This window comes from Rhinatrema bivittatum, chromosome 17 (genome assembly GCF_901001135.1).
Source record: "Rhinatrema bivittatum chromosome 17, aRhiBiv1.1, whole genome shotgun sequence".
Lineage (NCBI taxonomy): Eukaryota > Metazoa > Chordata > Amphibia > Gymnophiona > Rhinatrematidae > Rhinatrema > Rhinatrema bivittatum.
The window spans coordinates 51,654,967-51,672,826 of record NC_042631.1 but is presented as its reverse complement, the minus strand read 5'-3'; the positions used below and the strand labels follow the sequence as shown (position 1 = coordinate 51,672,826).

At 48.4% G+C, this 17,860-nt stretch overlaps 1 protein-coding gene across 1 annotated transcript in view; it reads left to right on the top strand.

Annotated features, from left to right (window-relative positions):
• LOC115079276 (USP6 N-terminal-like protein) overlaps positions 1–17,860 on the top strand; it is a 459,663-nt gene that overhangs the window by 176,781 nt on the left and 265,022 nt on the right. The window contains exon 3 of the mRNA XM_029582658.1: positions 15,801–15,886. Within this exon, the coding sequence (XP_029438518.1) occupies positions 15,801–15,886 (86 nt within the window). The remainder of the gene's footprint in view (positions 1–15,800; positions 15,887–17,860) is intronic.

The following is a 17,860-nucleotide window of genomic DNA, read 5'->3' as shown; positions in this document are numbered from 1 at the left end:
GACTTTTAAAATTCGCCCGAAAGTGGATTTTTCTCCACTGTGTTTTTTGTGCTGAAATTACTGTGGAAAGTAAATACCATAAATGTGGGGGAAATGGATCTTTTATACATTGTATATGGCATTGTAGGTGTGTTCAACAATTCTAGAATACTGTGCTTTTTCATATTTCAAAATGGGTCCAGATTTTTGTCTTTTGAATGTTTTAGACAATTATGTCCTTGGTGATACTGATGTGTTATAAATAAGTGGGCCTGTGCCTTCATGGCCAGAACCCAACCTTAACCGAAGTGCCAGGACACCCACGGAGGCGGCATCCCGGCTCGGGGGGGAGATAGAGCATGGTGACGCAGCTTGGGGCCTTCCCACCCCTTCCAGCGGTGCCTAGGTGTGAGCGATGGTGGCGCCGGCTGACTATGTCAGCGACCCTTTAAAGGGCCACAACGGAGGCCATGAATCCCTTTTTTCTCCACACGCTGGCAAAGGATGCTGAGCGGCAACCATGGCGCTGCTGCTTCTTTTCCCCGTCCTCCCTTTTCCTGCGCCTCGCCGTCAACCTCTGGCCGTGTAGTCTCTGCACGGCATTCCCTTTTGCTGCTGCCTGGCTCCGCGCGATCAGTGGCCATGCCCCATGGGCGGATGTGGCAGTGGCGGCCTCGACCTTGGACTGGCTGGTGTTCCGAGTTGGCTGTTTGTGCTGCCGCCTGGCGCTCAGCTCCGGAGGGGGCATTGAGGTCATCGGCACCATGGGGGCTGTGCTCAAGGCCTCAACTTTGCACACTGGACCAGGTGGCCATGTAGAGTGTCACTGTTTTGCAGCCGTGGATGGGGTTGACTTTGTGGGTGATTGTGCGGTGGGCTGTGGGAAGGATCTTGGTGGTGCTTTGTGACTGGACACGGCTCTGCGGGCTCCTGTTTCGAGGTGGGATGATACAGTTCAGCTTGAGTTGCAGGTTGCAGAGGCTCAGCAATCGTTGGCAGCCTGTGGGGAGAGGGCTGATGTCTCGAGCACGGAGGGGTGTGACTTGTTCATTACGCAACTGAGGGTTGGTTTGAAGGGTGCCTCACATGAGACAGCAGCAGGCCAAGGAGTTGCAGGTTGGGCAGTGGTTGCTTTCCACATTCCTCCTCATGTGTTGAGGTCAGCTGCTGGTTCCATTGTGGATGAACTCAAGAGGATGAATCTGTTGATAATTTGCCTGTGGCTTCCTCTGTGGTGGTCAGGCTGTGTCTTGCCTCTTTCCCAGTGTATGACCAGAGCTTGGGGTGGGATCTGGTCGATCTGTGGAGGGGTCTTTGACATATGGTGAGGCGAGCAGATGCGAGACTTTCACTTCTTGGCCTCATGTGGTCTGCAGATGGGCTCAGACAGATCCCGTGGCTCAAGCTGGGTTCTGTCATCAGTCTGCTTCTTCGGGAGATGGGGGAGCCATGTGTTTCACTTGTGGGGTATGTATGGTTTGCTGGGGGCCTGCAGGTGAACCTTGGTGTGAGCATGGAGGACATTCCCCAGGCTGCCCGTTTGTGAGGGGTGAACACACCCAGAGAGGTGCCCCTGTCAGTCACCCTGGCAACGTGCCCTACGCAGCTTCCCTGTGCAGTTGGTGCAGACAGGATTTCCTGCTTTGGTGCAGGAAGCTGTCCTCCTTTTTTGGCTGCTGCAGCAAAGCAAGGGGGGGTTCTGTATGTGGGATGTTTCCAGGCTTATGGGGGTGCACTTGAAGTTTGAGCTCAATGCTTGTGATCCAGCAATTGTGCAGCGGTTGGTGTTGGCGGGGGAAGCGGCCTGCAGTGGTTGAATCAGGGAGACCGACTTTAGCGTGACTGTATGGTTCTTTCACCTGCTCGGATATCCTGGGGTTGGAGGGAGACAGTGATGATCTTCTGGAGGATTCTGTCGGTGGGGAGCATTCCAGATTTGAGACAGGGACGAGACATACATCACGGGAAGAGGCCTTGGACATGAGTTTGGACGTGGCAGTGCTGGGCATTCTCCAGCGGCCTGGGAGGCTCAGTGGGAAATGGTTGGGTGTCTTGGAAGACACTGTTGGGGATCTGGAGGAACTCAGGGCAGATCCTTCACAGGAGTGAAGGGACAAGGGAGGAGCACCTGGAACAATGCAGCATTCCCTTTCCTTGATTACTGGCTGGCGGGTTGTTGGCATGCAGATCTCCTGCAGCCTCTCCTATCGGCGGTGGTTCATGGGGATCTTTGGATACTTTGGGCAGGACTCTAGCTGGGAGCCTCTCTGGGCAGGAGTTCACTGATAATGGGTCCTGCACGGAGTCCGAAACGAATTCTCCCTTGGTGGGGAGGTCGTTGCCCATATTGTTGCTTTACAGCATTGGGGAGTCTGATGAAGCAGCAGGGAGGCTGTTCTCCCAGATGAACAATGTTGTGGGCAGAATTTTGCATGGTGGTGGTTTCACAGTTCCCCGGATCATTGAGGTGCAGCTGGACAGTTGGGAGCGGCTGCTTTTGCAGGATCCCCCGATGGCCTACATTCGGTGGTTTGCTGATTCGGCTGCCAACTTGACATCTCCTGACACTGGCAGGTGAAGCTCTGTGGTTCCCAAGCCCGGAGCTTTGGTTCGGTGCCTGCTGCTGCCAGGGTTTGCTGAGGAAGATAACCTCTGTGTGGATTCAGTCACTCCTTGTGCAGATGGAGTTCATTTGTTGGAGAAGAGACGGCTGAGGGGGGATATGATAGAGGTGTTTAAAATCATGAGAGGTCTAGAATGGGTAGATGTGAATCGGTTATTTACTCTTTCGGATATAGAAAGACTAAGGGGCACTCCATGAAGTTAGCATGTGGCACATTTAAAACTAATCGGAGAAAGTTCTTTTTTACTCAACACACAATTAAACTCTGGAATTTGTTGCCAGAGGATGTGGTTAGTGCAGTTAGTATAGCTGTGTTCAAAAAAGGATTGGATAAGTTCTTGGAGGAGAAGTCCATTTCCTGCTATTAATTAAGTTAACTTAGAAAAGAGCCACTGCTATTACTAGCAATGGTAACATGGAATAGACTTAATTTTTGGGTACCTGCCAGGTTCTTTTGGCCTGGATTGGCCACTGTTGGAAACAGGATGCTGGGCTTGATGGACCCTTGGTCTGACCCAGTATGGCATGTTCTTATGATGGGATTGCGGACATGCCCCGCTGAATCCTTGAGTGCAATAGATTGAGTAGAGGCCTTGAATAATTTGAACAAATTGGGTTCTGCTCTGTGTAACAGGCGAAAAGGAGAACTAGAATCCAGTCTTGTTGCTGTGAATGGCACAAGTATCAGTGGGATGCAGAATGAATCACCAGCGGATGTACAAACTTCTTTGATGGTTCAGCCAGAATTGTTAGTGGTGGGTATTTATTGCTTTATAAAATGAACTACACCACCAGGATAGTAACATTGGAGGAAGAGCCAGTTAAGATCCAGCATATCAAAAATCCCCAGGACACAATTACCTCACTGATTTTGCTTCCACCAGATATTTTGGATATCTGTGAAGATGACTTTGGGGAACCTTTGGAGGAACCGCAGTTGATCCTCAAGAATGGTAATGAGAAGGAATGAAGGTCTGACTTCTCTAGTCTTTGACACCTGATGATTACAACTCAGGGAGGAGATGTAAAAATGTTGTATCTTTCAAACTTTGAAATTTTAACTAAAGTGGAACCATCTAAAAAAGAGGGCATTGAGGAATGTGATCCATTTGTGTCTGTGATTTATTGCTCGGGCACAGACAGGCTGTGTGTGTGCACAAAAGGTGGAGAACTTCATTTTCTCCATATTGGAGGAACCTCTGATGTTGATGAAGCTGATATTCTGGTGGATGGATCTCTGTCTAAAGGAATAGAACATTTAACAGAAGGCAACAAGTCCTTATCTGATTCTTCCAGTCCCGGTATCACAGGAGTTGATCTCTTGGTGAACCAGCCTTTCTCCCTTGAAACATTGACATCCTTGGTGGAACTCACCCATTTTGAGACCTTGATCCTCTGCTTTTCAGCCACAGTTCCTCTATGTCGGGTTGAAGTTCAGCAGGAGCAGCAGTGGAGGCGCGGCGCCCTCAGCACTTACATCAGCAGCACCAATGGGGATGCAGCTCAGCACACTCGCACTTGGAACGGCAAACCGATAATTCCAGTTGGGATGAGCATGTGTTTGAGCTGGTGTTACCTAAAGCTTGTATGGTTGGACATGTGAACTTCAAATTTGTTCTGAATTTGAACATCACAAACATTCCACAGATCCAAGTGACATTACAAAAAAAAAAAGGCTCCAGGCTTGGGAAAAGTTAATGAAGCACCTGTAATGTTAATGGAAAGTGTAATCCTAACCAAACCCCTGTTGGCTATGTTCTCCTGAAGGCTTTGCTTGATAATATGACCTATTTGCATTCATCTGCAACTGGGGAATCTGTGTACTGGTATTTTGTGTTAAAGTATGTTAAGGATGAAGATTTGGCAGGCTGCAGCACAGCTTGTGCAGCATTACTTACTGCAGTGTCCAGGCAGCTGCAGGATAGGCTAAACCCATGGAGACTTTACTTCAAACAAGATATGGATTGTACAGCTCGCCTTTTGATCCAGAGCTGTTTGATTTGGGAAATGAATGGCTCATCTTGTCAAAATATATATAACAGCATGGTTGGTGTGCAGTCAGATGAATTTGATCTGGCAGATGTCCCCTCAGAGAATGGGAAGGTTAGTTGTGCTGAAGCAGAGGGCAGTTTCACTTCTCTCACAGGGCTCCTGGAAGTTGAGCCTCTGCATTTTACCTGTCTTTCCACCAGTGATGGGACCAGGCTAGAAAGGGATGATGCAAATCTGCCGCGGGCCCAACGTCTATCTTGGATCATTAGTCACTTATATATGTTGGGCGGCTAGGAGAGCGCAGAAGCGAACCTTGGACCACATTTAGGATTGGCACCTTTCAGATGGGTCGTCACATGGATGGGAAAGCCTGGCATATAATGAGACCAGTTATTGCCCCTTCTACGGCACCTGAGAGACTCGAGGGCTGCTCCAGATGTAATAATAATACATCTGGGGGGCAATGACCTGCGCTCATTGACTTGCAAGCAGCTGATAAAGAAGACAAAAAGAGACTTAGCCAAGCTTTCTGACTTGTACCTGAATGCCGTCCTCTTCTGGGCGGACATTATCTCATGGCCTAAGTGGAAAGACTCCAGATTATGGAATAGGGGTCACAAGAAAGTTAACCGGCAGATCGGTGTATGGATACAAAAGCTGGGCGGTCAACAGATAAGACACCAGTGGGCAGATGTTCTTTGCCACGGATCATTCAGACCGGGTAGAGTACACCTGTCTGTCATTGGTTACGATATCTTAATAATGCTCTACAGGATACCATAGCGGTATGGATTGGTAGAGAAAAAAGACACAGGCCGCAGCTAATTGGTTAGTTGGGGGGGACACGAGGCAAGGGTCCACCCTACCTCGTGTTCTTGGTGGATACCCGGACCGCTTGGGCTTATTGCAAGTGGTGCCGGTGGCATCACAGGACGGTGTGGTAGCCGATCAGTGCTTTGGGTGGCGCAAAAAGATGGGGGCATGGCATGTGCCGATGGTCGGGGTCCCTTTGCTTGGTGACAAGGCGAGGGGCCCATGGAGCAAGGCTGCCCTGCTTGCTCCTTATGGCAGGCAGCAGCGGAGACATCATACCGGCCCGGGTACCAATTTTTCGGTTTTTAATCAGTGTTAAAATAAAGCTGCGGCCTTTTTATACCAATGACGGTTTTTGGTGTTTTCTTTGTTATCGGATGGTGGATGCATAAATATGTTCAATGTGCTGCAAGGGATAAGAGTGGAGGGATGACGGCCACGTGGGTTACGGTGGCGGCTGCTAGCGTTAAGAAGTGTATTTTATTACAATGGCTTGAAGTGGACCCACCCAATTTGTCCACATGGTGAAACCAAATGCATAATTTAACTATGGAAAAACTGGCTGTGCTTAAATGTAAACCAGCTAAGAAGAAAATCTTATGGATATGGGATCCCTTTATCTATTCTCTAACATCCTAACTGCCAGGTAATATTGTTAGTTCCTTGCAAATTGCTGATGCTACTGATTTTCATTTCTGTTATGGATGTTGTGGTAGGAGGGAGGGTTTGTGAGGTGGGTATACTGGCGGGGTTGAATTTGTAAACTTGAACGTGCTGTTCTACTATATAAGAGTGTACAGTTTCTTATGGTAGTAACTGCCGCTCTGTGCTGGTTACTACCATAAAAACCAAGCAATTGTCAAACCTGTAACAAAATTACTGCTAGTAATATTTTTATGGGGTGAGCAACCTTCTTGATATTTTAATACTGCTTGAACGTGCTTTGCTTTTGGACTTGGCCACAGAAGGCTGGTGAACAAGCTAGCCATTTTGAGAGATCAAAAATAATTCTCTGGATGAGCGAGGTTGAGCAGCAGGTCTTAGAGAGTGGTGGTTAATGGGGAACGTGACCAGCAGGGTCAGTGCTAGGCACAGCATTCTTCACTGGCTATCTGAGTAGTATTGGGGAAGGGTTAGAAGGAAAGGTATGCCTGTTTGCAGATGAGATAAAAATCTGCAACTGAGTCTAGCTGCCAGGGGGAATAGGTAATATAAAGATAATTGTCAAAATTGAAAAAATGGGCAGCTATCCTGTATTAAAAAAAAAATGAGGATTCATCAAAAATGAAGAAATTCAAGAGCCAAATACAGATTTTTATTTTTATTTTTTGATTTATATTCCACTTTTTGTTACTGGTCAGCCAGTTACATTCAGGTACCAAATGTATTTCTCTATCCCCAGAGGGCCTACAATTTAAGGGCTCAATTAACTAAGCATTTTTCCCATAGGTATAAAATAGTAGAAAACCTTTGTTAAATAAACCCCCGAGACAATGCAAGGTGAAGAGACTTGCTGAAAGTCTGAAGGATTATCAGCAGGATTTGAACCCTGGTTTCACTGCTGCTCTAATGTGGAATTCTTTATTAGAAGTTTCAGGTCTCTCTTTCCTTGTTCCCTTGCTCTGAGTAAAAAAAAACTACCACTACAGTTTTTACTTTGGTAAAAACTTCTTATTTATTCCTATGCATTCATGGACACAGCATAACCATAACCATATGCTAATCTGTACAATCAGGAAATACAGACCAATGAATAGTTTCAATTACTCAGCATTAAACAGTTGCTTATTACTTAGTACAGTGGTTCTCAACCTTTTTTTCTCCCAGGACACACGTGAGATGATGCTCACATGCGTGACACACTGAACACCTGACCATCATGGGACCAAATATAAACCTGTACTCTGCATCCACAGGAATCTCCTGCTTCCTAACAAAAAAGATATTCTGATTCTGGTGTCATCTTAATAACAGCATCACAAACTCATTCTACTGTCAGGTGCATTGTAAAATAATACAAACAAACCCCACTCAGTACCTGTCTATCAAACCTGCCATACCTCAGCAGCACGGACTCCAAGAAATGAAACAGCAATAGCCCTGCCCATGAAAAGGCAGCAGTTCACCCCCAGTGCAATATAATGTAGAGAAAATACAACAAATAAGGTTGATACAAACCTCTAATAAAGCACCTCATCTCAGTCATACAGATCTGCCTTCACCAAATATAGAATAAAATACCACAAATGCGGAAACAAAACCTGGAAGGGAAACCCCAAGAAGACTTTCTGTGTGCAGTGCAAAACTGGAGAACTAAAAACAGAAAAATATTTCCTCCTACACTAAGCAAAGTTCAAAGAGAGAAGAAATGCCTATTCTCAAAACGGACATAGTTTGGCCCTTGTATCCAGTCACTCCTCTGCGAGCCCCCATCACATGCTCATATCCCTGCCCAACATTTCCAACACCCCTCACCCCTGCATCCTCTTCCCTGTGCCACCTCTCTCCCCTTCCCTACCCAGCATACATCTGAACACCTCTTTCCCACCCCTTCCTGCTCAACTTCCCCTGACCTCCCTTCTCCCCAACCCAGCAGGCCCCACACTTCTATCTCTCCCTCCATCTCTTCTCCCTGCCCAGCAGCACGCAGCCCTTCTTTCGTTCACTTCTTCCTATGCAGCAGCCCTAACCTCCTTTCCTCCACCCCTTTCTGTCCAGCAGACTCCTGACTCCCTATCTCCCCATGCCTTCCTGCCCAGTACATTTCCCTCTTCTCCTGGCTCCAATTACCAGAAAAGACTTCAGTCCAATCCAGAGTCCGTCCCCCCCCCCCCCCCCCCTCTTTATCAGCAGCAGATGAGGGCAAGAAGCACTGAGCAGAGGAAGATGAGGAGGCAGCAGTAGTGAATCTGTAGAGCGCGCACTTCTCTCCCTCATGCTCCTGCTTTCACATGCAGGCGTCAGGGGTGAAGAGAGCATCAGCAGCCTCACTGCCAGGCCAGGCAGAAGAAGATAAAGTTGGTGTCCTGCCAGGCCTATATGAACAGGAGTTGGTGATGTCGCGCTCTGAACTGGATGAAGGAGGAGGGTACAACCTCCTACTGGCCAGGAAGAGGAGACGGAAGCAAGAGCAGCTTTTTGGCACACCCAATAAGAGGTCAGCTAACTCCTGCCCAGACTGATGAGGGAAGATCAGTCGTCTTCTGGCTCTGTGACCCACCTCCCGTGTGTCCCGACACACCTGTTGAGAATCGCTGACTTAGTATACAGTAATTGATTGGCGCTTAGCACTTTTGGGTGGTCTTATTCACAACATAACAGCTCCATTAGTTATCTGTGTTTCTAGCAGTTTCAGTCCTTTATAAATAATTTACATACATAACCAACTATTTCTAGAAAAAACATTTTCTAAGTGTATCCAGTCTGAACTGGCTGTGACTAGCTAAAACTTATTTTCATTTTCTTCATTTCTGAGAGTGTCTACTGGTCAGAGCAAATACAAAGCAGTATAATATAATATTCTAGCTAATTCTATAAGACCAGTGCAGAGATGAGCTAGGTTTTGAAAAACACAGACCAACAGGGCCTACTGAGATTTGACATTGAGGCTGCTGTGCTGATACTTTTTGTAAATGGTGGCTAAGGCCAGAGAGTCTGGGAAGGGATACCCCTAGTTTTACCAAAATCCCTCTTCCCTTTCTTTTCTAGGATCTCATGGCTCCTTCTCTCCTGCCACCCGTTCTCACCTCCTCTAGACCTCATAGCATCTCTTAGCTCCCTCCATCTGAGTTCTCATATTTTCTCACTCTATCCTATCTTTCCTAGGCCTCATGGTTCCACTTTTCCCCGAATCCAATATCTCTTGGCTTCTGTGGCAAGTTAGACTGTGGATTCTTAAAGGCCCTGCTCCTCCCACTCAGAAGTCAGAAAGGATGGGCTTACTGAATTCCTTCCTAACTGGCTGCTGTTACCAACTTCAGAACTTTCACATTTTGGGAACTGTTGTACTGGCAGGTGTAGTCTGTGGGGGACTAAGGAGTAGTGAATGACAGTTTGATGGAGGAGCTATGAAACCTGCCAGCAGCAGTACAGGTTTTTTTTCTTTAAAAAACTGAGCCCCACCCCATTCCAGTGCCAGAGGCCAAATATGATTTTGGGGTGCAAGACTTTTCAAACAGAAAGAGACCTGGAGGTTATCATCATTGTTGAGCTCAATCTAACCAGTCAGTGTGACAAAGCATTTGGAAAAGCACAAAGAGTGGGGTGCATAAAGAGAGATATTTCTGGTAGAAAGAGGAAAGTAATATCTGCTGTCTCTGCAGGACTCTTACTGTGAGTATGGTATACGGTTCTAGAAACGTTTCCAAAATCACTTTCATAAAACGGAGGCATTTCCAAGGAGGGCCACCACAATCGTGCAAGGCCTACATCATATGCTGTACATAGAGAGATGTATCCTGTCAATGAAAGCAGAGAAAGATGAGATGTGAAACACACATTCAACTATGAAGCAGAAGAAAACATTGAATGAAAAGCTCAAAGGAGATCAGCATATGAACCTGAAGGAAGAAAGGCTCAGATGTAATGTGAAAAAAAAACAAAACACTTGTGTCCATCATTTTTGCAGTGACAATCAGACAAACTTCCAGCCATAATAGTGACAGAGTCCAAGCATGCTTGGGATAATCGAACTGCCTGCATTGATGCAAAGTTCATGTATTTTTCACTTTTGGGCTTTGCACCAATGATCAAAGCAAAAGTATGCATATAGCTTTGCTGTGATTTTCTGCTGGTGCAAAAATATGTGCTATATTTGCACCTGCTTTTTATGTGGGTAAAAATTAGATTGGAAAGTACACATATTGAAAATGTAATTTGCATCCATAATTTTCTTCCCCTAACTTAAGCATTCTCAGAAATGCCTCCTCTCAATGCAGCAAAAGATACACATTGTGGAACTCTGTACCCGCTCTTCTCTGCATTAAGGGTGGGCCATTTCAGATAGCGGATTTATACAGCTAAAGAGCATTCTCTTAGGCAAGCAGGATGGTAGTCCTCGCATGTGGGTGACATCATCCGATGGAGCCCGGCACGGAAAACTTTTGTCAAACTTTCTAGAAACTTTGGCTAGCAGACTGAGCATGCCCAGCCTGCTACTATCAGCACATCAATGTGAGGTCCCCCTTCAGTCTCTTCTTTTCGAAGGTGAAGTTGCTTTGCAGCTAATGGAGCTCCATCTTTTTTTCTCAAATTTCTTCGAGTTTTTCTCTAATGCTCATCTGGTCCCCCTTTGCGGTTGGTACCCTCCAGGTACGGTAGGTTCTTTTCAACTTTGCTCAATCTTATGGTCTATTCCCGACTCTCCACCTCCTGGTGCCCGTTTGCCATCAACCGCACTCCGGGTCTTTTTCATGGCGTCAGTCCGCTTTCGTCAGTGCCCTCGGACTATGTCCATCATGGACCCGCTTGAGGTTTGCATCCTCTGCCTAGGGGCCTCGCAGGATGTCCGTGAATGTCGGCTGTGCGATCAGAAGACACCCAAGGGGCGTCGTGCACGCTTCAACAAAATGGAGAAACTTTTCGGGACCCCGAAATCCTCCACTCCTGCGACAGTTGCTTTGATGCCCAAGGTTGACAGGGAGCCATCCCAGTCTCTGACTCTCGCAGCCCCATTGATTTCCACCCCCAAGGATTGGGGAGAGGGAGATCGATCCTTTGTGGTTTCTTGGGGTTATCAACCTCCTCGGCTCCAGGGAAAGACCGGGCCGAGCATCGGAAGTGATCCCGGAAGCACCGGCACTGGTCACCATCCTGACATAGTTCCGGTTTCGGAGCGACATCAGCGGCCGCTGAGCCACCATCTAAGTGGTACCGGCCATCCTGTGCCCCCAGTAGCCCGAGGCATATCGTGCCACTTCGGGGACCAGAGGATGAGCTGGTGATACCTTGTTCCCCCACCATCAGTCCTGACCACTCAGGACTTCCAGGAGGAGTTGGACCACAGGGTGCAGTCAGCAGTGCTCAAAGCACTGCAAGGCATTGAGATACCAGCACCCTAAAAAAAAGGCCCGGCGCTCCTGCACCCATGCCTCTGCTCCTCAAGGACGTGAGCATAGGGAACTTGATGCCATACGGAGAAAGATCTTCCAAGGCACCATATTGGTTGCCCGCATTGCGGCTTACCAACTCTTCATGACTCAATATAACCACAATCTCTGGAAGCAAGTCCAGGATTTTGCAGAGGGCCTTCCCCAGCAGCAGTAGGAAGCGCTTGCTGCCATTGCCTCTGGAAGCAGGTAAACACGAGGTGCGCTCCACCTACGATGTTTTTGAAATTGCAGCCCGCTTAGTCGCCGTAGGCATTGGTGCCAGACGGATGGCTTGGCTTAGGGCCTCGGACCTCCAGCCGGAGGTCCAGTATAGGCTCGCCAATCTCCCCTATACAGGCAAGAACCTGTTCGGGGGCAAGGTCCAGGATGTGGTGGCACAGCTGAAGGCCATCATGACACCCTCCAGCAGCTGTCCTCTACTCCCTCAGAAGGGCCATCCTCAGCCAGGAAATCATCCAGGCAAGGCTCTTGTAAGCCCTTCTACCGGCAGCGGATGTATTACCCTCTGGCCGCTCTGACTCGCACACCCCGGACCAGTTATAGGGGTCGTCCCTACAACAGCGGGCCCCCATACCCCAACCGGCACACCAGCAAACCCCAGCCACGGGCTTTTGACTGGCGGCGAGGGAGCAAAAGTCAACTGGCAGTTCCCCTGGCACCCAGTCCACAAGTCTGTAGCAGGCTCCTCAGCTTCGCCCGGCGCTGGGAGCGGATCAAGGACCGCTTGGTCCTTTCTATCGTCTGCCAAGGGTACAACCTGCACTTCAGCTGGCTCCCAGAGACCTCTTTCCCAAGTCCATCGTGGGGTTCATCCGCCCACTTGGTTGTTCTTCAACAAGAACTCTCCGCCCTTCTTACAGCGGGCACAGTGGAACTGGTCCCTCGCACACAGTAGAGCTGCAGGTATTTCCTCATCTGAAAAAGGAATGGCGGCATGCGCCCCATCCTCGACCTCAGGGCATTGAACAAGTTTCTTGTAAGAGAAAAATTCAAGATGGTCTCCCTGGGCACGCTGATCCTGCTCCTCCGAAGCGGAGACTGGCTTTTCTCCGTCGACCTGAAGGAGGCATACTCGCACTTTATGATGATCCCCAACCACAGGAAGTACCTCCGCTTCGTGATGGGGAATACACATTTTCAGTACAGAGTGCTGCCCTTTGGGCTGGCATCAGCCCCCCACGTCTTCACCAAATGCTTGGCGGTGGTAGCTGCCTACCTCAGGCGTCACTCAGTCCAAGTGTTTCCACTCCATGACTCCCACTCCGGAGCCTTGCAAGTTCTGGTCCTGATGGTTCAGACTCTGCAGACTGTGGGGTTCGTTATCAACTTTCCCAAGTCGCACCTCTGCCCGTCCTCCCAGCTGGACTTCATAGGCGCCAGGTTGGACACGGTGCAAGTGAAAGCTTTCTTGCCCAAGGAACGGGCTGGTTGCCCTCTCTTCACTGACCACCCTCGTCTGCAACAGCGAAAGAGTGTCAGCCTGTCTCCTCCTCTGCCTTCTGGGCCACATGGCAGCCTCCATCCATGTGATATCCTTAGCCTTCCTCCGCATGAGGACCCCTCAGTGGCCTTGCGGTCTCAGTGGCAGCAGGCATCCCAGGATCTGGAGGCTCTGATTTCTGCCATGAATACTCTCAAGCTAGCCTTGACTTGGTGGAAGCCCTCCTCAATCTGGAACGCGGACTTCCCTTCTGACCTGTGCCGCCCCAGGTGACCCTCACCACCGATGCTTCTCCTCAGGGCCGGGGAGCCCACACAGACAGCCTGCACACTCAGGGTCTCTTGGCCACCGCTGAAGCACGTTACCAGATACATTTTCTGGAGCTTCAGGTGATACAGTAGGCCTTGTGGGCATTTCGGGATTAGTTGTCGTTCAAGCTAGTTCTGATCAGGGTGGACAACCAGGTTGCGATGTGGTACATCAACAAATAGTGCGGCACAGACTTGTTCCTCCTCTGCCAGGAAGCAGTGCAGGTTTGGAACTGGACCCTTTCCCAAGGGATGTATCTCCAGGCAACCTACCTGCCAGGTCACTTCAACACACTGGCAGACTGCCTCAGCTGGTCCTTCCAGTCACACAAGTAATCCTGCAACCCTGCAGTAGCGGCCGAATTATTACGCCGCTGGGGTCCGCTGGATGCGGACCTGTTCGCCTCCTCTCTCAATCACAAGGTGAGCAGGTTCTGCTCCCTAGTAGCAGGGAATGGTCACCCGGCCCACGATGCCTTCTCCCATCACTGGGGGCAAGGGCCTCCTGTTTGCGTACCTACCTTTCCTGCTCCTCTCAAAGACTCTGTCAAAGCTCCAGGAGGACAGGGGGACCATGATTTTGGCCTCGGCAGATCTGGTTTCCACTCTTCCCGGACCTGTCGGTCCGTGCGCCCATCCCATTGGGGATGGCACTCTACCTCATATTGCAGAACCAGGGCACCCTGCGCCACCTGAACCTCCGAGCGCTAGCCCTCACAGCTTGGATGTTGAGCACATGATTCTCCAACCATTACAGCTTTTGGATTGTTTCTCGGGTCCTGATTGAGTCCTGGAAACCTCCGACTAGGAGGTCCTACACCTCAAAGTGGAAACGCTTTTCCATCTGGTGTGGAGGGCATGGGTTGGACCCCTTCTCAAGCCCTCTCCCCCAGCTGCTGGACTACCTGTGGCACCTATCTGAGTCTGGGCTACAGACCAGTTCCATCAGAGTACACCTCAGCGCTGTCAGCGCGTACCACGGAGGGGTCACTGGCACGCCCGTTTCAGTCCAGCCCCTAGTTGGCAGCTTCATGCAGGGTCTTCTCCAACTGAAGCCCCCTCTTCGGCCACTGGTGGTGTCCTGGGACCTCAGCATAGTCTTGGCTAGAATGATGCGGCCTCCCTTGGAGCCCCTGCAGTCCTGTGGTCTAAAGTTCCTCACCTGGAAAGTCATATTCCTGGTGGCAATCACTTCTGCTCGCAGGGTGGGCAAGTTTCAGGCCCTGGTTATGTACACACCCTACATAAAGTTCTTCCACGACCGAGTGGTCCTGCGTACGCATCCTAAGTTCCTGCCCAAGGTGTTGACTGATTTTAACATCAATCAGTCAATCATTCTACCCACCTTCTTTCCGAGGCCACATTCCTACCCAGGAGAGCGTGCTCTCCATACCCTAGACTGTAAACGGGTGCTAGCTTTTTACCCAGGCCACACAATGAGGCACAGACAGTCCACCCAGCTCTTTGTATCTTTTGACCCCAACAGGCTGGGGGCAGTGGAGGGTAAGCAAACCCTATCGAACTGGCTGGCGGATTGCATTGCCTTCTGCTATGCGCAGGCAGGCCTCCAGCTGGCCGGCAGAGTGAAGGCTCACTCTCTGCGTGCCATGGCAGCGTTGGTGGCCTATATGGGTATGTTAATACCCATATAGGCCACCATCGCTGAAATTTGCCAGGCTGCGACCTGGAGTTCCCTCCACACGATCGCAGCTCACTACTTCCTTGACAGGATAGCCGTCAGGACTGTGACTTTGGTTAGTCCGGCTGCGCAACCTGTTCAAGACTTGAACCCAACTCTCTTCACTCGTGCTCCTTGTGGGACCAGACCACCTCCTGTTTCTTCCCACAGAGCTGCAGTTAGTTGTGCCCGTTAGCACCTTGTTTGGCTGCTGTTGGTTTTTCTGCTCGAAAGGAGTGGTCTAGAGCTCTTTAGTCACCCACATGTGAGGACTACCATCCTTGTCCTAAAAGAAGCGCAGTTGCTTTCCTGTAACAGGTGTTCTCCTAGGACAGCAGAATGTTAGCCCTTAGGAATTCCACCTGCCTCCCCATGAGGTTAGGTTCACCCTCTGTTTGTTATTTTATTTTTCGTTTGTCAGCTTTTCTATCTTACGAGACTGAAGGGGAACCTCGCATGGACGCGCAGATAGCAGCAGGCTGGACATGCTCAGTCTGCTGGCCAAAGTTTCTAGAAACTTTGACAAAAGTTATCCGTGCCGGTCTCTATCGGATGATGTCACCCACATGTGAGAGCTAACATCCTGCTGTCCTAGGAGAACACCTGTTACAGGTAAGCAACTGCGCTTTTCACAGGTAAAACTTAGTAACTTAGTGGTTGAAGGAACATGAAACGTGCACTACGATTAACGTGATAATGCAGTTCTGAGGTGTAAATGAGCAGACTGGATGGACCCACAGGAGCTTTGCCAATATTTTCTGTATTTCTAAGGGAAAGGAATTCTGTGGCTGGAGCCTCTCCTTATTTCTTTCTCGGTTTTTTTTTTCTCTCTCTCTCTCTCTCTCTCTCTCTGCAGGGGCGACATGAGGGGGTTCAGATTGACCCCTGGGAAGATGCTGACTTCGATCTTTATAAAGTTACTGACCGCTTCGGCTTCCTGCAGTAAGTTGTTTCCTTCTCTCTGATATTTCTGATCTAGTATTTTTTCACATACACACTAACATAATAGTAATGATGGCAGAAAAGGACCAAATAGTCCATTCTGAGTGTCTGCCCAGCAATTTTCTTATGATAGTAACTGCTTCTCTGTGCTGGTTACCCCCCAAGCTTTATGTTAAAAGTAGTAATATTTACAATCAAAACAAGCAACTGTCAAACCTATAACAAAATTACTGCTAGCAACATTTTTACAGGGTGAGCAGCCTTACTGATAATTCAGAAAATGCTGCTTGAATGTGCTTTGCTTTTGGACTTGGCAATAGAAGCAGTCCTGTGCTTTTTTCCTAATGTCTGCATATCAGTACCCAGGACTGTAAAAGTCCGGGCCCAGCATTGACTGAATCTAATTCCCCTTTTTTCCCCACTGTCAAAAGAGCGATGTCGCAGATCTCACAAAAGCCGCTCCCCACACATTTGCAGTCACTTAAGGGTTCTTTTCTCTTTCAGAGGTAACCCTGTCAGTAGATGCGTTTCATGGGCTGACAAGGCAGTTTCCTATCCATGCAGATGTTTTTCATTTGTGTGCCATGTTGTTTTTCTCGAGCCATAGCTTTGATTTCTCTGCTTAGTTGATGGGCAGTCTGCCCTGCTTGTCAGACTGCTCCTCCTCTGGTGTACTCCAGGTTCCTAGATCAGTGAAAAAGTCCTCTTCCACAGGGGTTGCCTCTTGCAACATTCGTGTTTTCGCTCTGAGTAGAGAAGTTTGCAAACTTCTTCTTCAGGTTGCTGTCACCCTGCTGGAGTCTAGGTCTCTGTCAATATATGTTTATTTTTACTGAGGGTAGATGGGCCCTGAGCTGTGTTTGCTTCAGAGGCAACTCCTGCTGGGATTGGCAGGGAGTTCCTATGGTTGGGAGATCTCCCAACTATATTTTCAACAACCTGGAACCTGTTTCCTCTGACTTGCAGCCCAGGGGTCTGCTTCTTTGTGTTGCTCACTTCTGACTTTCAGTAAGATAGTCCAGGAGGAAGCCAGGGGGCACATGGGAGTGTTCATCATATACCTTCACAGAAGGGTACACGATCCTTCCCTGCTTGGACCAGATCCCTGGCCAAGTTGCTTCCCTTTCGCCTGGCTTCCCTTTATTGTGAAGTACATCGTTTAGCTGAACTTCAATTGCAGTTTACTAATGCGTCACCACATGCAGAGCCAATGATAACTTTTGGGCAAACAATTACTAGGCTGGCCCTTTCCTCATTCTGTTTTTTTTTAAACATGTAATTCGTATTCTTTTACTAATCAGAGTCAGTGCAAGGGTATTAGACACCCTAAGTGAATCTTACAGCTTTGTGCCCAGCCTTCCCCCTATCACGGCCCTCTCCACACACAATTTCAAATTATGCATTTATAATAAAAGATTTTACATGAAAAACACAAAGTACAGTCTTTTGAAGTAAGACGATCACAAACAGCATGTATATTATATTTACATGCTCAGCTATGTTGTCAACCAGAAAACCCTAAATAAAAGACAAAAGGATCCTTGTAACGCATGTTGGATGTGGGCTTGGTCTTCAGAAAGCCATGAGCAAACTAAATTACAATATAATAAACCTCCCATTCCAAAACAGAACTGTCAGCCCTCAAACAGTTATAACCCTTTGAAAAAGGTGTCCCTGCAAACATTACACTAGGCCTCTAAAACACCCCAATATACCTCCTATTAGGAAAACTGAACAAACCAAGCTTCTATAGATCCCTATATAGAAATAACACATTAGCAGAATATTTAACCTCAATTACACATGCAGAACACAGACAGACCCTCACCAAATACAGAATAAAGGATCACAAATTAGAACCAGCAATATGCAGACAACAAACTGAAATGGAAATCCCAAGAAGCCAGACTCTGTATGTAACAATGGAAAAACAGAACCACCATTTCTCATAAAACAAACTAAAAATCAAGAAAC